We start from the raw sequence: 24,694 nt of genomic DNA, 5'->3' as shown, positions 1-24,694 counted from the left end.
TCTGGAATTTGATTACAGGCATCTGTACCATGTCTAGCCTAAAGCTATCATCAATATATTAACATAAAGTTTTATTTTTGAGAAAGGATTTGTGATAACTAGGATAATATACTGTAACAAAATTATGTGGGCCACTGAAACTGGAAAATGACCAGGATGTGGGAGGCTACCGTACTTAAGAACATCCTGTATGTGGATCTGAGAACCTCCTTGAGGCTAATCTATGGTGTAGTGAAGTGACATGATTTATAGTGTTTTGTTTTTGGTTTGTGAGACGGGCTTCATGTAGCTTCCTGAATCCTAGGATTCTGGTAATTGGGATACAGAACTGGTAAAATTCTGTTTTAGAGGGAATGGATATAATTTTGTTTGGAAGTAATTTCTATTGCGCTTAGATGCCATTGAATTAATTTTATTTGTCCTGATTAAATATTAATCTAACCAAATCTTACAAAGAAATGTGCAGCAAAATCAGTTTACAAAGACAGTTTCCTGTCTTTCTAACCTAGTCTGTTGCTGTGTGTGCGTGTGCATATGTGTGTGTAGAGGTCATCCTGAGGTGTTATTCACTGGAATTGTCTACCTTGTCTGTCTTTCTTTAGTTTTTCTTTTTTTCCTACCTTTTCTTTTGAGACAGTGTTTCACTGGGACCTGAGGCTCTCTGATGAGGCTAGGCCAGCACCCAACAAGCTCCAGGGATCAACCTATGTTTGTATCTGCTCCTGAATCTGGATTATAACACTTACCATCACTTCCAGTGTTTTCCATGGTGCTGGAGAATAAACACAGGTCCTCAGCATTTCTGCAACTTTAGTTTACTGATGGAACTATTTTTCCAGTACCTGAAGAGGTACACATCTGCTTGAAATAAAACAAATCTAGATGTGACTGTTCAAGTGGTTATAGACTTCATTTTTACTTTCTGTTTGCCAAAAGGGTAGTTTGATTCATCTAGAGCACTTGGACCTGTTTCAGCTAACTCTCCTGAACTTTTCTCTGAATGATTAGTTTGTTCCAACTCCTATGCTTGTCTGTAGATTATAGTATCTTTGCATTTCTGTATTTTTGTATATGACTTTTAAAAGAATCTCTTACATTTACTTCTTGGCAAAAATAATGGGAGAGGAGCAAATGAGAATCAGTTGTGTTCTGCTGAACTTCTCTAAGCAGAAGAAAAATAATTAATTTGAGGACAGAAATGAGTTGGTTGAGAGTACTGGTAAGTTCAGCAGATGAACATTGCCATCATTAAAATGAACAACTTTCAAAATCAGATTAGAAATGCAAGGGGAGCTAGTTGTATGGCACATGCCTGTAATCCAGCACTAAGCGGCCACATGTTAAAAGCCAGCTTGAGCTGCATGGTGAGTTCCACCTAACTCTGGGCTACAAGACTCTGCCTTAAAAAACCGAAAATTAAAAAATAAACCCAGAAGTATACCTGACGTAAACTAGGTAGTTGTTGGTAAACATTTCACTTAGGTTTCAAGTATTCTGGAAAGGAATTTTGATAATGGTTCTAAGCTTAACCCAGGAAGCAATGTGAGTTTAAGTATAGGGTTGATTAGTAGTACTAGAAATTTTGAGCAAAATCATAAATAAAATCCCTATCTTAAATGGGATCCAAATCCTAGAATGAAAAAAAAAAAAACATTTCTTGCTTTTGGATTTTGAAGATGGGGACTCACTGTGTAGCTCAGTAAGACCCAGAGCATCTCCCTGCTTCTGCCTGACTAGTCTGGGGGAGCTGGTATGCTACCATTCACAGTTCAAATCACTTTGACACACCTGACACTGTCATCTATTCCTGCAAGTATTATGGACTTTTCTTTGCTTGTTTGTTTGTTTGTTTGACAGGGTCTTTTATGAACTTTTGACCCTCCTGCCTTCACTTCCCAAGTATGCTAGGATTACTAGTATAAGCCAGGTTTGTGTCACTTTGCCCAGCATTTGCATTGTTGAACCCAGGGCTTTGGTCATGCTAAGTTAGCCTTCTACCAACTAAGCTACATCTCTAAACTCCTAGACTGGGGCTTCTTCACTGATTTCTCTTGTTCTGACTAAAACATGTTAAATACCAGTGTCCTTCTCTTTCTTTAACTTTGGTACTTGCTACTTGTTCAAGAGTCAGTTTTCAAAACAATTTAAAATAATTGTAGCCACAGGAAGTGCAAAAACAGTACGGAGGTCTCTTGGATCTTTACTTTTCCTCACAGATTTTTTTTACTAATTTTGTGTGGTGCTGGAAATCTATGCCAGACATGTCCAAGCAAGCAGTGAGCTATAAGCTCTCCCCCCCCCCCCCCCTTGAGCTAGAGTCTTGCACTACAGCCTAAGATGCCTTGGACTCTAGGTCCTTCTGTCTCAGCATCTGGAGTGCTTGTGTTGCAAGCATATACCATTATGTCTGGAAGATTTTTTTTCTCCCATCCCCCACCCCATGCTGAAGATGGAATCCCTTGGATCTAGCACATGCTAATGCATACTCTGCCATTCAAGTGTGCTCCTAGTCAGAACTTTCTGTGGTAATTAAAGACTGAAGATGGGAAAGGGTTAGAACAGTCACCAATATCTGCTCTGCTGCACATGCGGTAGGAAGAAGATACTCCACATACCACCTGGTTCTTGGAGCAATTGCAAGCAGCTTTTTAAGATGAAGAGCATGCAAGAGATTCCATTCTACCTTCCCTCCATTGAGCTTGCTCCCTGAAGAACATTGATATGGGACATAAATGTCTGCTTTAGAAAAACGTAATCAACAGTGCTTATGGGAAGTTCAGATTATAGTTGTGTTTAGGGAAGACTTAAGATTCAGTGCCAAGACAGAGCAGGGTTCTGTTTTTTTCAAACCTTCCTGGTGAGACAGGCTCTCACGTATCTGAGACTGACCTCAAACTCCTGGTCCTTCTGCTTCACCTCTGCAGAAGAAATACTCATGTGTGGTCATCTATACATACATAAAACAGACATACTTTAGTTATGTATATTACTCTGACTATGCTGAGACACAGATTTTGCTTTAATCATAGTGTGACTCTTGGAAATCAGTTTCATAACTAGTGTCTTAACTGTCCATGTGAGGTGGCAATGTGATGACTGAGGGTATGTGATCCCTCTTTTCTTTTTTCTCTTAAAGTGATTTGTTTTCTGTTCCCTTGAGGTAATTTTCTAATTATTTAAATATTTTGGGGCTCAGGGAGATGTTCCAGTGGTTAAGAGCACTTACTGGTGTTTCAGGGGACCTGAGTCTGGTTCCCAGAGCCACTAGGCTGCTTACGAGCTTCTGCAGCTCTAGATCCAGAGGGTCTGACACCTGCATGTGTGTGTGCCATGCCTCCACACCTCGCTTTAAAATAAATTTAAAAACTTTAAAATCGAACCTGGGTATAAGTAATTGATAGGTAAAGTATGAGAATTTCAGCTCTATATTAGAGAAATAGAAAACTGTTTAAATGAAGTAATAGAAAAAAATAAAAGAAGTAATATTTATACCTAACATTTGTTGATGAATTTGTTGAGGATTACCTGAATCCATGAGCTGGGAACTCACCCTATTTTATTTTATACAGCCAAAACTAAAATTTGTAGTTGATAGGCACTCTGAAAACTTCACTTTAGATCAACTGGGTGTGGTGGCACATGCCTGTCATCCCAGTGCTTAGGAGGCAGAGGCAGGAGGATTTGAGTTTAAGGCCAGCTTGTACTACATAGCAACTGCTGGGCCAGCCTGGAATATACAGTGAAACACAACCTCAAAACATTTAACAAATCATTAAAGATTATTATGTTTAAGTTCTTCAGGCCAATAATTTATTATTTTTAAAGAGGAAGTTGAGAGGATCCTGTCTTTTTGTTTGTTTGGGTTTTTGAGACAGGCTTTCTCTCTATAGTCCTGGATGTCCTAGAACTCAATATGTATGTCAGGCTCTGCCTCCTGATTGCTGGGATTAAAGGCATGGGCTACCACAACTGGCCAATGATTTACTCTTTTTTGTTGTTGTTGTTTTGCAGTGGGGCGGGGTGTTTGAGATGGGGTTTCCCTGTGCAGCCTTGGCTATCCTGGTGGTGTTTTGTAGACTAGGCGGGCCTCGAACTCACTGAGATCTGCTTGACTACCTCCCTGAGTGCTGGAATTATATGCATGCGCTACTGCCCCTGGCCAAAGGTTTATTCTTAACAAGTTATTCTGAACCTTCTGGAGAACATTTAAGAGGACAAGAATGTAAAAAACAAACAAAAACTGAAAAAAGAAAACTGAACTATGGAAAACATTGACATTGAGTTTGCAGGGTGCTACCTGATTGGATAGCCTGCTGCTGACCTTTGGTTCTCTGTAATTTTGCCTTATAAGACTGGCTTTAGCATTGTCTTGTGCCAGGTGATGCCATCTTGGTGTTTAAAATAAGCATGCTGATGTACACTGAGATTACTTGGAATATGGTTTCATTTTTATGTGAAGGCAGCAAATATAAAAAATTTGCATTTCTTTATTTTAGCCAAGGTACAATAAACCAGTTACATTTCCTGAAGCTGAGATCTATCTAGGCATATATAACTGGTTTTAAATTGGATTATGTTTGAAAATACTGCTTGTCTGTCTCTTTCTTTCTTTCTTTCTTTCTTTCTTTCTTTCTTTCTTTCTTTCTTTCTTTCTTTCTTTCTTTCTTTCTTTTTCTTTCTCTCTCCTTTCCTTCCTTCCTTCTTTTTTTTTTTTTTTTTTTTTTTTTTGCTTTTCTCTTTGAGACAAGAGGCCTTGCTATGTTGTACAAGTTGACTGCGGATTCAGAATACTTTGTCACACCTTCTTGGTTCTGCCACTATAGATGTGGCTACTCTGCTCAGCTGAAATTATTTCTGAATGTAGTATGTGATTTTAAAGGGGATGATAACACTGAAGTGATGACTCAGCAGTTGAGAACACAGAACTGCCCTTCCAGAATGGGGTTCAATCCCCAGCACCTACATGGTAGCTCACAATAGCCTGTAACTCCATTGCCAGGAACTCTCCTCTGGCCTCTGAAGGCATTACACTCATAGTGCTTACAGATGTTCATGGAGCCAGACACCAGTGCACACAGCCTAGTAAAAGCAAACTTTGAACCCATACAGTTCTGTCTGTCAGCATTGGAAATAATTTGAATATCAGTTCTGTGCTGTTTAAATTGGTCTGGAACTTGAGGTCTCCCTGCCTTAACAGCATCATGGGTGTGGGGACTGCAGACAGGTGCCACCATCCTATCTTTATTACACTTCTAAGAGATGTTATAACCAGAGGGAGATGATTATATGTAATGGATGGGTGCATTTACTGAAAAATGTACCTGGTTCCATGAGTAAAATATCACATGGCATTTCATACTCATCTGTCTGATAACAGAAAGATCTATTTTAAGTAAAGTCATCTATTCTAGTATTGTCTAGGGTAACCATTTGGATATTTATGATTTTCTCTAAAGTGTAGGACCAAAAGAAGTGGGGATTTTTGTTAACTTTGGAGAGAGCAATAGTATATTTTTGATTTTTGTTGCATAGGTATGTATGAAGTCGTTTACATTTAAGATGTTGAATTATAAATGTCAACTCACGAGCTTCCTTTTGTTCTTCCATTTCCTTCAAAGGTTTGGGCCCCATGGGATCCCTGTGACAGTATTTCCCAAAAGGGAATATAAGGACAAACCGGACGCCATGCAGCTCCAAAGTAACACATTCCAAGAAGGGATAGAAGTCAAGCGGGAAGTGAATGGTGCTGTTCCCGATGACCTTTCTCCAGTCCCTCCTCCTGAGCGCCTGTGGACTTCCAAACCACCTCCTCTCTTTCACGAAGGAGCACCTTATCCTCCCCCCTTGTTTATCAGGGACACATATAACCAATCAATACCTCAGCCGCCTCCTCGGAAAATTAAGCGACCCAAACGAAAAATGTACAGGGAAGAACCCACTTCAATAATGAATGCGATTAAGCTACGGCCCAGGCAAGTCCTGTGTGATAAGTGTAAAAACAGTGTTGTTGCAGAAAAGAAGGAAATTAGGAAAGGTAGCAGTGACTCTTCTAGGTATGAAGATAAAAAACGGAGAAATGACAGTGTAGCTACTGTGAACAAAAAACTGAAAACTGACCATAAAGTGGATGGGAAAAACCAAAACGAAAGTCAGAGACGAAATGCTGTGGTGAGGGTTTCCAGTATTGCTCACAGCAGAGGCAGAGTAGTCAAAGTCTCTGCTCAGGCAAATACGTCAAAAGCTCAGTTAAGTACCAAGAAAGTGCTCCAGAGCAAGAACATGGATCATGCAAAAGCTCGGGAAGTATTGAAAATTGCCAAAGAAAAGGCACAAAAGAAGCAAAGTGAAACCTCCACTTCCAAAAATGCACACTCGAAAGTTCATTTCACACGCCGCTATCAAAATCCTAGCTCAGGTTCCCTCCCACCTCGAGTGCGTTTAAAACCACAAAGGTACAGGAACGAAGAAAATGACTCCTCTCTGAAGACAGGACTGGAGAAAATTCGAAGTGGCAAGCTGGCCCCTAAGCCGCAGTCTCGCTGCACCTCCACCCGCTCAGCAGGTGAGGCCCCTTCAGAAAATCAGAGTCCCTCAGAAGGCCCTGAAGAGGCCACCAGTGAGGTTCAGGACACAAGCAAAGTGCATGTGCCTGGTGAGCAGGAGGAACTGCAGACATTGGGCAAAAAGGGCAGCAAAAGCAATATCTCTGTTTACTTGACCCTAAATCAAGAGAAATCTGACTCTTCCAGTGCTTCAGTATGTAGCATTGATAGCATGGATGATTTGAAATCTTCCAACTCTGAGTGTAGCTCTTCCGAGAGCTTTGCTTTTCCTCCAGGCTGTATGCATGCACCTTCTGCCTCTTCTACTTCCTCTTCAAAGGAAGAGAAAAGCCTCAGTAATTCCTTGAAAATGAAAATCTTTTCCAAAAATGTCTCTAAATGTATCACACCAGATGGCAGGACCATATGTGTAGGGGACATTGTTTGGGCCAAGATATATGGCTTCCCGTGGTGGCCAGCTCGTATTCTTACCATAACTGTAAGCCGGAAAGATAATGGCCTTTTAGCCCGACAGGAGGCCTGTATTTCATGGTTTGCGTCTCCAACAACATCTTTCCTTTCTCTTTCACAACTCTGCCCCTTTCTAGAAAACTTCCAGTTACGTTTTAATAAGAAGAGAAAGGGTCTATATCGCAGGGCTATAACAGAGGCAGCCAAGGCTGCTAAGCAGCTGACCCCTGAAGTGCGGGCTTTGTTGACACAGTTTGAAACGTGAACATGGACAATAAGGTAGGCGAGAACCGCTGGAGCTGCTACAGTTCCCCGGCTAGTTAGTAATCATTTCCACCAGCTAGCTTGGCCAAACTGGGGAGAAATCAGTTGGCGTTTTATACTTAATATCTAGCCATTTTTAGACTAAGAAGCTTAAAGCTGAACATGCTATCAAATTTTCTCTTAAGGAAGTGAGATTTTATCATTATTTTCAAATTTTGAAATCTAAAACCATCCTAAGGCATAGAAGCCATAGTGTCAAATGAAACAATTTTTGCAGGGACTGTTAATTGCCATTTGTACCTATTGTATACACACATACACACACATACATACACACACAAACTTTTGCCTGTCACCATGTGACACAGTTTGCATATTGGGTTTTAATAAGGGCTGGAGCTGGGGGAACAGTAGATAATGTCTACTTGTTTTATTATTAGTGAACACTTAGACTTTCTATGCACATAATGGTATAAAAGTTTGATATTAGGTGTTTGACAAACTGAGATGCTTGCTATGACAAATTGGGATGCTTACTGTTTAGGTATAGAGCCTGCTATACACATTGCCCAGTATTTGGGATGAAAATTAAGACTGGATAGGTTTGAGTTACCACTCTCTTGTCCAATGAGGACATAACAAACTTTTGGACTTATGGTTGGGAGATTAGATAGGTTTTAGTTGGGGTATATACATAATTGAGTGAAAATTTGGTCAGATTTCTCCTGATTGGCTGTTCCTAAATTCTTAGGACAGGCCTAGTAATTAATTTGTGAATTAATGTCATGTGTAATTGTTGCATTTTGGATGTACCTAATTTGATAGTTTTAAGAAGCATTTCCATTTAAGGTAATCTGTTTGCAGGTCAGAAAATGAGAAATGTAATTGTGTAATGCATTGAAATGTAAAAAAAAAAAGCTGTAAATAAAATCAACTAAATCCAAATTATTTGTGTGTGTTTCTCAAAAAGCTTTGAACAGTTTCAAAATAGTAGAAAATTATTCTTTGCAATAGTAATTAGAAAAGGTGAGAAATCAGATTTAGTTTTTTATTTGCCCCGTCAGGGAATATTATCTAAGTAAAATTCAAATTACAGGAGCTACAGTGAGGGTCTGTAGTAATGCCAGCTGATGGAACTCTAGTTCCCACCAACCTCTCTTAATGCTTTTAATTTTGTTTTGTTTTGTTTTGTATGTTTTTGTTCTTTTTAGCCTTGATAAATTGTCATATGCTTTAAAAAAAATTAGGTAATCATGGTTGGTCTGCTTTCTGGTCTTATGCCTCAGATACCACTGCTTTTGGGGCTAGTAATCTAACTTCCTATTTTTCTACACGGTCCATGTTTCCCTAAGATATTTTGACTTTTGAGAAAGAGTCTCACTATGTCACTTTGGCTGGCCAGGCTGACCTCAAGCTCAGAGTCCTGCCTGCCTCTGCCTCCTGAGTGCTGGGAACAGAGTCTGACTGCCTGTGGAGGCAAGGTGATCTCAAAAATTAAGTTGCTTCCAAGCTTTCTGGTTTTTTAAATTTGATATAATTTCAGTTTGGTACTTGCTTGAGATTCAAAAAAGGTAAACTTTTTGTGGATTTCTAAAATAATCCAGTGTGAGATATATTAGTTAGCATGGAATTAATAATATTAAGATTAGCAAAATTTGGAAATTAGCTTTTTAAGGCTAAATACCTGATTATTTCTGAGAAAGAGAATAGAATTTCTTCTGGGGAACTTAGTCAATGCTTTTTGATTTTAATAAACACACAATAAAATAAAAAAGATGCATATTCTTTCCTGCAAACAGAAACTAAATATCTGATTGTGACAGGCTAGAAGGTTCATGGTGTGGTGGAGGGCCTGTAAGGGAAATATCTCTCCAGGATTTTTGAGTAACTGTTTTAGATCAAAGTACTTGTTTATTTGGTTATCTTTGAAAATTGCTTTAAACCAGGAGTCGCATAAAATGTAATTTAAAACGATTTGTAGTGATCTGGGATGTTTTGTTGTAGTAGTGACTTTGAAAGTGGGTGTTGCTAATAGTAAGGTGCTTTTGGCACATATACCTTTATGGCATAAACCATTTGTGCTATTTCAGAAGCTACGAAGGAAAATTCAACCAGTGATTGTGGAGTTTATAAACAACATTCAGTCAGGTGTGGTGGTATGTTCTAGAGTTTCTAGCATTTGGGAGGTGGAGGCAAGAGGATTTGAGTGACTTTGAGATTGCCCAGGCTACATCAGGAATTCCTGCCTGAAAAAATAAGCAAAAGATGTATTTGGCTCTGTTTGCTGGTGTGCACCTTTAATCCTAGAAGGCTGATTCTCTCTGAGGTCGAGGCCAACATTGTCTACAGAGTGAGTTCTAGATCACCCAGGGCTTTAGAGTGAGATATTCTTTTATAAAAGTATTCTAGTAGAATTTTCCAAGCAAGGTGATCTAGTATCTACTGCAAGGGGAGATACAAAGTTTTCTCTGAGAAGATAAGAGGCACTTTCTGTATGGTCATAGCTCAAGTGAGCATTTTTTATTTTGTTGTCTCATTTTGGAAGAAAATTGACTAAAGGACTAGAATGAGCAAGGGCAGAAACCAAGTGAGAAAGTTGTCAAAGGGTGTCTTTAGAAATTTTAAAACACCAAAAGAATTATTTCTTTTTTTCATTTTTTTCGAACTGAGAAACCAAGGAAATAGAATGGTCATTTAGAAGAGAGATTTATCCAGTTTTTTCCCCACAAAGCAGGTGACCTGTAAGAGTCTTGTGAAGGAGTTGGGAAGACTAGGATTCACTTGTCTGAAGTCTATGACTTGATGGTGTTGTCCCTAAGTGTTTTGTCATGTATGGCAGGCTGGGCTACAACCCAACCTTGAGCTTCTGATCCTCCTGCCTCCACCTCTTATGCCAAGATTCCTGGTGCTCAGCACGACACCAGTTTATGTGATAATGAGTAGTGAGCTCAGGTTTTTCCTCTAGGCACTCTACTAACAGTTTCATCATCCCCAGTCTCTTAAGTGATTTTGATATTTTTGTTTTAATGTTTTCGAGTTTTAGAGCAGGATTACACTCTATAGCCCAGGCTGACTGTGGGGTCTTCTGTGCTGGTATGATAGGGCATACAGTAACAAGTGACTGGGAACAAAATGTTAGTGATGGTGATTATAGATTAATATTATGTAGAGCAAACAGGAATTTATTTCTGAAGACACTGTAGGCAGGCAACATAGAACTGGTACTAAAATCGGCTGTTTCAGAGTTTTAGCTAATTAAGAGAAATTGTTACTTTCTAAAGTTGTTTATTGAAGGAAACACATGTTTAAGACATTGCAAAGTGGCCAGTTTGCCTTTATACTGAATAACTGAATTGAGGACCGGAAATCAGAAGTTTATAGTATGTATTTAAAATTAGATATTCTCATTTGAGGTGTGAATGTTCTATGGGTTGTGCTGAACTGGTGGCACACTAACATGCCTATAAAAGTTAGTTTAGTTCAAAGATTTATGTTCAGTGATGGTTTCAAATAGGGAATTAGCCAGACAGTGAAATTCATTTTCTAAGGAGGGGCATATTCGGTTTTTGCTTTGGAGCTATGCAAATGTAGCCATTAACAATCCAACATGAATAACCAGAATAGAGAGCTAATGTTGGGCTGGTGTCATTCCATTTCCTGCCAGGAGACAGTGAGTGGCCAATCCTCATTCATTACTTCCACCTGGTTCTGACTTGAAAGGCTCTTACTGTGTGTGTCTACAGGTTGTATACTATTACTGTACTGAGGCCTTCATTCAGCCATAATTTCATGAATTAAAAGGTCACAGTGGTAAATGATTTATTATAGTTTTTGCAGAGTATCTGAGTATTTTTGCCATGACAGTTGATTCTAGCTGGGATGATTCAAAAGGACTTTCCCCTTTTACTTTCCCTGTATCTTAAGTTAAGAATAACATTGTTTTTGTCTTATTAAAGTGAGTTATAATTTTATGCATGCTTAATACCCATGACTTAAAATTTACCATTTTGGGGCATACTTTCTTTTTCGAGGATTTTGTTACATGGTCCAGGCTGGTTGGGCATGCAGTGATCCTTCTGCTTCAGCTGCTTGAGTATAGTATTGGATCACAGGCATGTGCCACCACACTCAGTCTAATGTTTTGCCTTTTTTTTTTCACCAATTAGACAGAGTCTCACTGTGTAGCCTTGCTATGTAGACCAGGTTGGCCCTTGCTTATCATCTTAAAACCTATTTTAATTGTACAACTAAAAAAAAAAAAATCTGGTGTGTGTGTGTGTGTGTGTGTGTGTGTGTGTGTTTGTGTGTGTGTGTGTATATGCATGCATGCATGCCACATACACAAATGCCTTCAGAGGCAAAAAGATGTTAATTTTCCTGGAGCTGACCTTATAGGCCATTGTGAGCCACCAAATGTAAGTGTTTGGAAATGAAGAGCAGCAAGCTTTTGGAACTCTGAGCCATCTCCATTGCTCATTTGTACAGCTCTAAATGTGCTAAGTATGTTTGTGTTATATAACCATCACCACTGTCCATCTGTAATCTGGATGTTTTGCTTTGCTTTTTTTTTTTTTCCCCTCATTTTGGTTTTTTGAAAGTAGGTCACTATAATAACTCAGGCTACTTTCTAGCACAGGACAATCTTGCCTTCGATTCCCAGATGCTGAGATTACAAGACTGGCTTATAATCAGTATTTTTAATAGGGTTTTAAATTTGCTGAGAATTGGTACTAGGAATGCTTGCTTTTAGGATTTTTTGCTGTGTACCTGAAAACCTGCATGGGGAGATTATGTAGATAACAGTGCTAACAACGCTTTCTACTTAAGAATTGCAGTAAAAGTTTGAGGTGAATTAAGGTGACTACATTAACCTATTCAATGATTTTTAATTAAAATAATCTTCCAATAGTAACAATTGCATGGATAATTCTTGTGACTAATGGAGTCATTTAAATTATTTTGATAATAATGGAGGCTGAAGAAATTGTGTCAGCAGATGAAAATACACCAGTACCCACAGCAGCTCACAGCAGCCTGTAACTCTGCTTCTGGCATATGGGACACTGACTTCTGACCTCTGAAGTATCAGGACTGTAGACCTGCACCACTATGCCCATCTCTAAAGGCATGATGTAAGATAAAATCTTTACATTCTTTTGTAAAAATTTGTCTAAAAAAAAAAAAAAAAAAAAAAAAGGAAGGTCAGTCAGGAAAGTCAGCATTGGCTAAACAGCAGGTTTGAGGCCAGCCTGGGCTATATGGAGCCTGTCTTAAAAAAGCAAAAAACCCCTCATAGTTTTTATACTGGTATCCTTGTCTACAAGGGAAAGACAAGTTCTTCATAGCTAGTGTATTAGTGCCCCCTCCATGTGTGTATGTGTGTTTAGGGGTGGGTGTAAGTATGTTAAGGTTTTGTTTGAGACAAGGTCTCATGTAGTGTAGGCTGGCTTCAAACTTGACATTTTCTTGTCAAGTCTTCTGTCTCTGACTCCTGAGTGTTGCGTGAACTGCTTGCCACACTTGGCCTGGAGTGTTGGAATTTTATGGTTAAACTTTAAAAAAAAAAAAAAAACATGTCATGCAGTGATGGCACACACCTTTAATCCCAGCACTTGGGAGGCAGAGGCAGGTAGATCTCTGAGTTCAAGGACACCATGGTTAGCACAGCAAGTTCCAAGATGACCAGAGATACAAAGAGAAACCCTGTCTCATTGGAAGTGAAGGGGGAGTCAAAATTTAATGCATAGTAAATTCTAGCAAGGGTGTCTTTTCTTTTTAAAAACTGTTAAAGGTATTTTGCAGTCATTTGTGTCTCATATTTAACTCTCATGTAAGATTTTTTTTAGAAGCTATTGAAGAAGTCTGGTGTGGAGGATCCTGATCTCAGGTTAGACCAGGCTGCATAATAAGGCTAACTCACTTTGTGTTCTCCAGAAAAGGAAAACAAAACCAAACTATTGAATACCTGGGGAGAATATTTTTCCCAGTTGAAAAATGAACTGGAAGTTTTTGGTTGCTTAAAGAGATTATTTCTGTAGAAAGGTAAGAGTACCATCTAGATAAGAGTAAAGGAGAAAATAGATAAATAACAGCTGTGATGCAGGGGAGTTCCAGCATTAACATTTTGCATTAGCTGTGCTTGACAGCAGGTTTTTCTCAAGCAAAGAGTAGTGTCTTTCACTTTTTAGGCACATATTTGAAAGTGCTTTTGATCCAGATGCCCTAACCTTACTCTGATCTGAGTTAGACATGAGGCAGGTCACCTCATGTTATCATCTATGACATGGGGAGAGTACCACATCAGGAGGTAGTTTTGATAATTTAAGTCTTTAAAGCCTGGAACAAGGTCTGTGTAAGTACTTCTCATATTACCAGCCACTTGTGTGTAGCATAGAAACCTCATTTTGGTAGTTTTTGATACTATCTGTCAAACATTATATACAAACATTATATACTTAGCATAAATGAAAAGTTTTATCTAAGTTTCTATAATAGCACTATTAACCACAAATATCTAGAAGTAGCATATACTCCCTGGGAGTTTGGTAGTTTCTGTTTTGAGATTGGCCTTGGACTGTTGGTCCGGCCTTTTACCTCACTGAGTTCTGAGATTACAAATTTTTGCCACCATGTGTGGCTAAACTTGCTGGTTTTAGCTGGCATTTATGGAGACTAACTATTGGTGGTCATGGGAATTATATGTGGGATATAGAAATCATGATTAAAGTTCATTATATGATCATTTAACTTAACACACTTCAAGACTATCTAGTACTCTCCTATTCTGCTCACAGCAAGCATAGGCATAAGTAAAAATGCCATGTAGAGCTGGCAAGATCGTAAAATAGGTAAAGGAGCTTGCTGCAAAGCCTGACAATCTGAGTTTGATCTCTGGGTACAAGGTAGAAGGAGAGAACTTACAACTTTAATTGTCCTCTGACCTCCACACACAGGCTCTTCTGTGTGCACACAAAAGAAATAATCTTTTACTTGTAAACAAAGAGGAAGACTGACTCAAGACATGAAGTTGGCCAGTCTGCACAGCTTCTGTGTATGTTCTGTATGTTATTGGGGCCTTGACCTTTAAATAACTGTTGAAAGAGGGGCAGCTGTTTGCACATGTGTTGGGTAGGAGATTTCGGAGGGAAATACCTGGCTAAGTATATGATCAGTCCTTCTCCCTTCACTTCAACTTTTAGAAAAGGATCTGTCTGGGAGAGACATATCTAGATGTGAGTCCAAGTTTACTGGAAAGAACTATCTTCCAGGTTTGTCTAAAGCTGTGTGATCAGAAATCGGTTAAAAAACTAGAATGTCTCTACAAAGAGACTTCTGCATTTTTTTCTTGCTTATATTGCATTATATTGCATTAGAATATGAGTGTTTAGTAGAATCATAGCTACATGCATATAGTCAGAATTTTCACTTTTGTTCTGGGCTTTGCATTAAGCATAGTCTCCTGTTTCCTCCTTGCATTGACTCTTCAAGGGAGATTGTGTACTTATCCTCTTCTCTTTGGCCTCATGATCTCTGCTGCTCCTAGGAGAGCACCATTGTCACACTTAGGCTTTATCTTAGAGGATAAAATAAGTAACTTGAGCTTGACATTTTGCTGCCTTTTTTATGGGGGGGATCCTTCCCTTTACTGCATCGTAGTCAGTGGTCCTTACCGCTTCCTAATAGACAGCCTATTGAGTGATAAGTTTCCAAAGAAAATTTCAAGATCCTGAAAGGATTGAGGGAAAGCTCATCTTCAGCGTTAGCACCAAGTTCCTGGCAGGTTCTGTATTGGAGCTGATATGCTGAGGTTTTACTTAGCATTTTAAGGGTTGCAGTAGAGAAAAATAAACAGGAAAGGTGAGTTCATCACCTATATTTGTGCTTGTTTACATAAAATCAGAGGCCAATTCTTTTTTAAAAGTAGAATTATTTGGGGCTGGAAAGATAGCTTGGTGTGGTTTAAGAACACTTGTGCTTGCTGATGACCTGGGTTTAGTTCCTAGTACCCATCTCTATCTCCAGTTTTAGTTGCTCCAATGTTGCCTTATAACTTCCATTGTCACTCGTACACATACTCATACTCATACACATACTCATACTCAAACGGCACAACACTCATACAAAACATTTTTGAGGCATTCATACATGCATATAATCTATTTGGATATGATTCATCCCTTTCCCCTAACTGCTCCCAGATTCACCCACCAACTTTTTAAAAATTTATATTTTATTATAACCCTTGGTGTCCACTCACTGGAGCATGGTTGACTTTTACTCTTAGAGAAAACTGGTTGGGTTTAGTAAGGAGGTACACTTTTGAGGCAGAAACAGGCATATCTGAGTTCTGAGCCAGCCTTGTCTACATAACAAGTTTCCGGATAGCCAAGGTTACACAGAGAAACCCTGTTTCAAGAAACACAAATGCATACCTCTGACTAACTCCCTCAGCCTCTGTACACTGTCCATAGTTTCTGGGCTTGGGTGGTTCCTGGAGGGTGTGTGTGGTGATCTCGAAGTCCAGTGGAAGTTGCCCAAAGCAAGCTCTAGAGCATTAGCTCCTTTTTTCTGTAGTTGCACATGCCTCCGTTATCAGTACACTTAGATTCCTGTGTAAAACCTTACTATCTGAACCTCATTTTAAGGAGTTATTTCTCTCTAAACTAGAATTCAGAGATGATTGTGTTTATACATTGGGTTTTTCAATATCAGGAGAGCTTAAGTTTATAATTTACTATTCTTCTGTTTTTGATTTGAAATTTTAATTAATTTATTGAGACAAGGCCTCCCTTTGTAGCTCTGGCTGTCCTGCAACTTGCTTTGTAGACCAAGCTTGGCTGGAACACAGAGATCAACCTACCTCTGCTTCTCCTGAAATTAAAGGGTATGCATAGCTATGCCTTGCCTGGTAATGAAATTTTCTTTTCAAGACAAGGTCTCTCTATGTATCCTTGGCTATCTTGAAACTCACTCTGTAGAGCAGGCTGGCCTTGGCCTCGAGAATGCAGAGATCCACCTGCCTCTGCCTCCCCAGTGCTGGGATTAAAGGTGTGCACCACCACTGCCTAGCATTTGCCTGATTGTGAATTTTAATAGTAAATAGTAATAAATGGATAATCCCAGAGCTGGCTGTGCTAATGATAAGGGATTTGTTTATAGTAAAACCAGGCATATAAGTACGTAACCAAATATGTTTAAAAATAAAACTTAAAGCAGGATGTTCTGCCTTATGCTTGTAATCCTAGCACTCAGAAGACAAGGCAGGAGTTTAAGGTTAGGCTACAGAGAGTTCTAGACCAGCCCCAGGAATGTAGTTGGTGTAAGACCCTGCCTCAAAAGCAGAACAACAGCATGCTTAAAATAGTAGTCTTTCATTTGACTTATGTTCAACATTTTAGGCTTCGTTCAGAACAGAAAGCCTAAACGATAAAGTTTATCATGTTAAAAAAATCCTCTTGTTCTCAGCCAGTTAGAACCGAAGCTATGCAAGGATGATCATTAACATTCAAGGAAAAGGGGCTTTTGATGGTCTACGGAATGATGTAGGATGGGTGAGGTGAAAACTTCAGCCCTCTGGACCATCCATATGAAGACTGCTCCAAGAACAGGCTAGTATTAGATGGTAAACCTTTTTCTTTTCTTTCTTTTTTTTGCTCAGGGACATAAAACATTAGTTAGCTCCTTTTTCATTATAGGCTTACTGGAGAGTACTTCACAAGGTTACATTTTGCCTCTAATTGGACGTGTACACAAGAGTGCCCTCTCCTGGCCATGGTAGGGGTACCCACCTGGCTTTTCAGGCTCTCCAGTTCCAAAGCTTTATAGTCCGAAGCTGCAAGTTATCCAGAATAAACTCATTAGAAAAATTCAAATTAATTTTGGTCTTAGTTTAAAAAGTTTTTTTTTTTGTTAAGATGGATTAAAAAGAACTCTACTGACTGCTCTATTTTTGTTAACTTGGTTTTTTCTACCATAGGTCTCAACAAATGGCAGCTATTACATCAGACAGTGACGAGTCCTGCTGCTCCCTTACAGTGTCTGACAGACCACTGTGGATTCAGACTGGGAGCATTGAAGTTAACAGTGAAGCGGGCAGGTCTGTCTGTCTTAAGCCCTGCCAGGAAGTGAAGAGGGCACCACATCATCATTAACCATCCCTGAAGCAGATTAGGCTAGCCTTCAGAAGACATTAGTTTTATTGACCTTGGTAGTTGGCTGTACTTCCTTTAGGTAATAATTTCCAGGAACTGAAAACACTTTTCTAGAATAGAGCCTCTTGTAAGCATATGTATTGAGAGCAGCCTTGTGAGTCAAGCTTTACAATGTAGGTTTATGTTAGTTGGCTGATTCTTCCTGAAAATTAGAGACTGGTTCATTTTTTTTTTTCACAGTTTCAGTCTTTGTCACTTAATATTTGTCACCTTTGTTACTTATTATAACTCATTTGTTACTTATTACTGTATGCATGAGATTGTAGGGGATGGGAATGTGGCTCAGTTGGTAGAGTGCCTTTGTCTAGCCTGTACAAAGCTAGGGGTTCATCCCTAGCACTGAATAAACCAGGCATGGTGATACAAGCCTGTTAATCCCAGCACTTAGGAGGTGGAGGCAGCAAGCTCAAGATCATCCTCCTTACCCCAGTAAATCCGAGAAGAGCCTAGACTACTGGGAGTATCTGCCTTTAAGAAGAGAAAAAATAATGTTTAAGAATATGTATGTGGGGCCTAGTGTGGTGGGGCACGCACGGCTTTAAGCTCAGCACTCAGGAGGCAGAGGCAGGTGGCTCTCCAAGTTCCAGGCCAACCTGGTAATGGGAAGTTCCTATGATAGGAACATAGGGAGTTCTAAGATAGCTAGGTCTATATAGTGAGACCCTATCTTCAAAAAGAAAAAAAGACGAACATGTAAATGAATACTTAGTAAGTAAATCTTGAAACTCACTCGTTTATATAAGGTGAGTCAGAACTTTAGAGGTGGTATGATAGGATCAAAATGTTGTAATCTATTGCTATATGTGACTTAATGGATAACGTATAAAACTGATTTTGGACTCTTACATGGTAGGAAAGGTTTATGGATTTTGATTGTTCCTTTTGAACTTTTTATGTTTTATTATTTATTGTATTTATTTTCATTTATGTGTGTGTGAGAATATGTGCTAGATGTGTGTGCGCGCTCTTGGAAGCCAGAAGAGAGCTTCAAGTCCTCTGGACTGGAATTACAGGCATCCTCTGCCTGATGTGGATGTTGGGAATGGAACTCAGGTCCTCTGCAGAACAGTAATGTACTCTTAACCACTGCGCTATGTCTCTAGCTCCTGAACTTATCATTTATTACTTTCTTTAAAAAAAAATAGTTAGTCTTCTGGGATGGGGATATACCAGGGTTATTTGACATACTGTTTATGGAGAATTGTATCTTTGCATGTGAACTTTGATACTGGTTCAAAATGAAACATTTTCCATTGAATACTATATCAAAATTTTGGGCTCTTATCTAAATAGGCATGGTAGCCACCTTAATATAATATATTAAAGAAGAGAGGATTTGACTTTCTGTACTTCTTATAGTAGTCCTTGGCTTTCTTGTTCTGGTCTTCAACTGCCCTTCAGTAAGCCTTACATTAAAACCAGATTTTGAAAGGCACAGTTGGGAAACTGTCTCCGTCCCTTCCCTTCAGTTTATAAAGGGTATGTTCACTTCCAAACTTCTATGTGAGTCTATGTCTGTTAGTCATATTAGCTAGCCATCTCATTTTGAGAACATTGAATAATAATAATAATAATAATAATAATAATAATTATTATTATTATTATTATTATTATTATTATTATTATTATTTCTGAGATAGGGTTCCCAGACCTTTACTCACTTTGTAGACCAGGCTGGCCTTGAACTCAACAGCAATCCAACTGCTTCTGCCTCCCTGAATGCTGGGATTAAAGGCATATGCTACTGAGCCTGGCTTGAAAGTTTACAGTATTTTCCATTGCTTGAAAGACATGACAGAATGCCCCATGGAGTTTTATTTTATAGGCCCTGATCCAGGAAGCAAATGAGCCATGTTAACACTGGAAAGTTTACTTAGAACAAGTCTGTCAAACCATGGGAAAAATATAGACTTTGAAGTATTAAATATTGGGAAAGATGGGTGCTTTTTTTTCCTTCTGCTTTCTGGGTGTGTTTCATTATTCCCCTGAAATAGCATTGTCTTTGTTATAAATATATAACTGATGCAAAGATCATCTGTCTTGGGTCTCCAGCTCCCATGTTGAGGGTACAGTGAGGACTGGATGGTAGAGGGTCACCGCTACTTTGTGTGCTACCTGTTTGCTGATGTTGGGCAGTCTGACCTTGCTGCTTGGCAGTGCTTTCTATAAGCCACACTGTCTGCCAGTGCCTGTGATCCTGTCTTTGCGCAGAAGTTTACTGAAGATTGCCTTGTGGTGGTCAGGTGTAATAAGAGGCACTGATTAGTGCACTGGAGTGGTGTAGTAATAAAATGGCACTCTCAATGCCTCTGGTGTGTCTGACTTTGGGGAGGCTCCTTCCAGTCCTCTCTTGGCTTTGTGCAAATAGTACACTGTGATCTACAGCTGATTTTTAACGTATCTTGGTTCTCTATAAAATTTGTTTAAGACTAAGCAGTTAGCTTTGATGGTATACCCCTTAATCCAGGAACTCAAGAGATGGAGGCAAGGTAGATCAGGAGCTCAAGGTCAGCCTTCACTGTATAGCGAGTTTGAGGTCATCCTGGGCTACAAGAAATGCTGTCTCAAAAATGGGGAGGAAGTGGGGTACGGCTGGGTATGGTGGGCATGGAAGGCATAGGCAGGCAGTTCTCTATGAGTTCCAGGCCAGCCAGAGTTACACCATGAGATTCTGTCTAAAAGAACATTTTAAAAAGACTGAAGGTTAAATGTGTTGGAGAAAGGCTGATGTTTCCTAGGGGTCTATCTCTGATACTTTGATGTATTTTAATTTAGAATAAGCAACATAAAGAACAGTCAAAATTCTTTTGCTGTTAGGTGGAATATTCCTAAGAAAAGGACTCAGGCAATAGCCACTTGTGTTGGAATTTGGTCAGATGTGCTCAGATAAATTATACAATTTTTTTACTGGTCTACAGTGGAAATAAGGCATCTTTAAAAAGTCAAATGTTTTAAAAGAAATGTGGTGTGATGCCATGATCTGGAGGACATAAAACAACAAGGACTTATTCTCACATGTTACCTGTGATTAACTACATTTTCTTTTGTTTATTGTATTTCAGCACAAAGACATTAGCAGATTGCTGGTTTCTTGGACGTGTACCGCAGTGACAGAACAACAGAGCATCAGGACTGAATAAGATTGGAGTTTTAAGCTGCACTAAGAAGTAAATGTTAAGGCAGTGACTAAAACCAGTCATCAATACAGGGGCACTTGCAAAGTAGACTGAATGGAAGAAAAGGTATTAGGGAATATTTTATATATATAAAAGAAACAAACTGCTGCAATAAATTATGCATGAGGTGAGGAGAAAAGTGATAACACAGGTGCAGGATGCACTTGAGTGTGATGCTGAAGAATCACTGACAGTAGCTTCTTTTGAATGTGACAGTAGTTGGGACAGGCCTACCAGGCATGGGACGGTGCAGGAATGTGGAATTGTTTTGCATACTTAACCTTTGTGCTTTCTCTAAGGATTATGTTTATGAGTTCAGAAGTGAGCAGAGGTGTGTTTAAAATGGCACTCCTGTGAAAGAACAATGGTCACATGTGCTAAGGCCAATGTTTCCTTCAGGGTGCCAGTAGAAACAAGAGGAAGATGATCTGACATCCTGCTGAAAGGATGGTTAAGTGCCCCACCCCACCCACAAGTAAAATGTTGATCTTTTCTTTCTTTTAATAAAACAGGGCTGTATTATCTTGAATATATGTTTGCTTGTTAGAACATAATAAGATGTATTTATTTGCCACTAGTATTTAACATTTTGTGCACATTTTCATAACCACATTCTTACCTTTTCGTATTTTGACCCCCAAGTGGATAGGCTAATGTTGATCTTGGAATGAAATGGTACACTCCCAAGAACTAGCTCATAATTTTCCTGAGCTGGACAGGCTTTTATTACTGCCTCTCCCCTTACTGAGTGGTGCTGTTGAGAAAAGGTGACAGCATCAGTGTTGATCTGCACCTCTTTCCACAGCAAGAAGCCCCTACTTTTCAGTGCAGAAAAGTCTCACAGGTGTCTAGAGGAATTGGCCCTGGGGGACAAGTGGCAGAAACAGATCCATGAAAGCAGCCTAAACTTTTGGTACATCAAACATGAATTCTTAACCGAGACCACAGATTTTTGTCTTTGGTAAATACATACTATGAAACCCCTTAATTTTTCTTGTTTCATGAATGGAGAACACATGAGAAAATCCGATGGACCTGCTAGTACTACATTTTTAAAGCATTTTATATTTGATGGTGCCGTAATTTTAATAATAAAACTGAAGATTTTTAGTGGCAATACTGATTTATTTTTTAAACCAGAAAGATAACACCATATTGATTACTTACTACAAAAAGAAAAAAAAAAAAAAAAGAAAAAAGCCAAAAAGAAAAAAGAAACTTAACTCACAAAACCTATTCAAAGCAACACAACTGATGAAGGAGCACTTGGCTCAAGAGTTCACTTTCTGATCTTTCTGTGTGGGTGAGGTTACCCAGCAGCCCATTGCTCAGGGTTAGAATATGCTCTGGGTGGTATTTTTACATCATTTACTATAGCTGACTGTGATTTGATTTGTAACTCAAGAAGAAAAGCCGGGTAGTCTGGAGTCTAGTGAGCTTAATTCAGACCCTAACATATTGCAAGTGCTGGGAAATCCTGACTGCATTTTACAGTGATCTCTTTGGAGACTTCCATACCATGACATCATCTTATCAAATGGGCTCAGGAACTATAACAGCAGGGAGCTGTGGGAAAGACTTGAATCACAGCTCCAGGCTCTGGGGTCAGACTTGTCTTAGACCCCCAACACCAGCAGTACCTTTCATGCTCACTCAGGAACCAGATGTCTCCCAAGCCATGTGGAATTATGCATGGATTGTATCAGGAAGACCTTTAAGCTTTAGAAATCTTTATCTGTAGAGTGATGGAATTGACCAAAAAATAAAAAAAAATAAAAAAAAAATTAAAAAAAGTTAAAAAGGCAGAAGCACTGGGAGAGATCAGGTTTTGAAAAATCTACATATTTTTTTCTCATGACAAATCCTTAAAAGCATTTTAATACAAACTAGATTTTCATTTATAAAAAAAAAGACAGTGGTATTTAAAATCTAGGCCTACCATGTTACAGCTTCATTTCTATTGCTTTAGTTGCTTAATATTTAAGCTCTGCTTCATGCTACCTTTTGTCTGTTATTTAAAATCTTCACAGGCCTATTTTATTTGTAGACTTGAATGACACATTGTTTCTCACCTTCCATCTGCTCAGAGTTAAATGTTAAAGAATGTTGTGTAACGTTATCCAATAAAGTCATTGATTTTTTTTTAATTTAATTATTTAAAAACTGTTTTACTATGTAGAGGTTACCTTTAAAAGTGGTTTTTATTTTGTCTTTGTACTTTAAATCCAATCCAGTTTTGTGTTCGGGAAGTAGTAATGTGTCCTAAGAAGGACATGCAGGTTTTGGTCACTAAAGGCTTTATGGGATTTCTTCTCACTAGAGGTAGAGGCCAGCCAGCTGCACAGTTTGATGAGGGCCCTGTATACAAAGACTGCTCTTCTGTTTGAAGCAGCCTGCCCTATACAATTGGGGTGACTACACAGTATTGGTAGGTTTCTTTGATTTTAACTGTAAGGAGTCCATAGTTGGGTAAGATGGCACATGGGGACTGTAATCTCAGCACTCGGGGTTATAGTTTAAGATCATGCTATACATATATCAACTTCAGGCTCCCCTACCTCCCCCACCCCCCAAGTCCCTAAGGAGGAGTCTTGCCCATACAGACTGATTCCTACCATAGGTTATAGGATTGACCTGTGAATGAAAAATTCTTGGTTACTAGGAAAATAAATAGTTTCTGAAAACTGGCTGCCTGGTTCTACAGAGGATATGTGGAATTTTTAATGTCAAACACTGGTTGATTCAGTTTACCTGAATATCCATAAAAAGGAGCCACTGGAGTCTGGGATCAGTTTATGAGATACAGCTGCCAAGAGCACATTATTCAGGGTGGTCAAACCATGCTTGCAGACAGTGTGTCCCACAGATAGCCAGCAAGCCCATGTCCTCAACATCTAAATGCTTCTAACCTCATTCTCTTCTTGCATCCCTGGCCTCAGGGCTGCTGTACTATCTTGCTTCAAGTCCTAAGTTTCAAGGTGACAACACTGACTGGAAGCTGCATTTTGTTGGCTTATGATGTGACAAGCATGAGCCCAGGTGATGGCCCAAGGTGAGTGTTAGTACACACCCACAGCAGAGCAGTGCCATTCTTTCAGCACAGCTGTTTCCTCATGAGCAGTTTCCTTCATATCTGTCGTGATGACCAAATGGCCTCTGACTCTCAGGGCCTGAGAGCAGTTCTAGCAAGGGAACTAGGCAGCTGTGACCTGCCCAACAGTCACCACCACAAACTGCTCTCTGTAGGCTGCCATGGCAGGTATTGGGGCGAGAATAGGCCTATGCCCAGAGTGAAGGGAAGGAGGATATGGGATGTTTTTAAGTTTTGGCTTGGCAAGCTTCTGTATGATGAGCCTTATTCATAGCTTGGAGGTGTGGGAAATTGAAAGTAATCTTTAAAATATTATCCCTATCCAAAAGAATTGTAAAGGTGGAGGCTGGTGAGATAGATGGCTCAACAGGGGAAGGTGCTTGAAATTAAGGCTGTTTTGAGTTTGATCTGTGTGACCCACAAAGTTGAGGGAGAGAATTGACTCCACAAGTGTTTTCTGACCTCCACACAGTGCTGTAGCAGGCATTCATGAACATGCACACATACATAAGTTTTTTTTTAATGTATCTTTTAAAAAAATTCATGTAACTCATTCCCAGCTTCAGTAATTACCAGCTTTCGACCAGGGAAGTTGAAGTTCTTGATGCTTTGAAATATAAAAGGTATTTTTAACCTTGGAGGGTTTTATGAAGTCATTCACATGTTCTGAGGCTAGCTTAGTCCTTTTTGGTCTCTTCCAGTTATGAACTCTGGAGTGGGCTCATGTCAGACAGGAAGGAATTAGAAATGTTAGTATTCCCTGTACAGTATACGGAAGAGACAGAATTCCAGCCACTTCTTCGAACAATGAGACAGGAGTTCACTATAGCGTAGGCTAGCCTCAACCTTGAGCCTGTTCTCTTACCTCAGTCCTAAATTCTAGGATTAACAGTGAGAGCCACTATGTCCAATTAAGGTGCTGTTGTATGTATGTATAGT

General features: G+C 39.3%; 1 protein-coding gene across 1 annotated transcript in view; it reads left to right on the top strand.

The window, feature by feature from the left end:
- Nucleotides 1-22,816, top strand: part of Pwwp2a (PWWP domain containing 2A) — a 40,589-nt gene extending 17,773 nt beyond the window's left edge. The window contains exons 3-5 of the mRNA XM_055610715.1: nt 5,619-6,562; nt 17,254-17,507; nt 20,551-22,816. Coding sequence (XP_055466690.1) covers nt 5,619-6,562; nt 17,254-17,405 — 1,096 coding nt within the window. The 3' untranslated portion in view covers nt 17,406-17,507; nt 20,551-22,816. The remainder of the gene's footprint in view (nt 1-5,618; nt 6,563-17,253; nt 17,508-20,550) is intronic.
- Nucleotides 22,817-24,694: the final 1,878 nt, after the last annotated feature.

The sequence above is a fragment of the Psammomys obesus genome, unplaced genomic scaffold, assembly GCF_907164565.1.
Source record: "Psammomys obesus unplaced genomic scaffold, mPsaObe1.curated_primary_1811, whole genome shotgun sequence".
In the NCBI taxonomy this organism is placed as follows: domain Eukaryota; kingdom Metazoa; phylum Chordata; class Mammalia; order Rodentia; family Muridae; genus Psammomys; species Psammomys obesus.
This window is presented reverse-complemented; position numbering and strand designations above follow the sequence as displayed.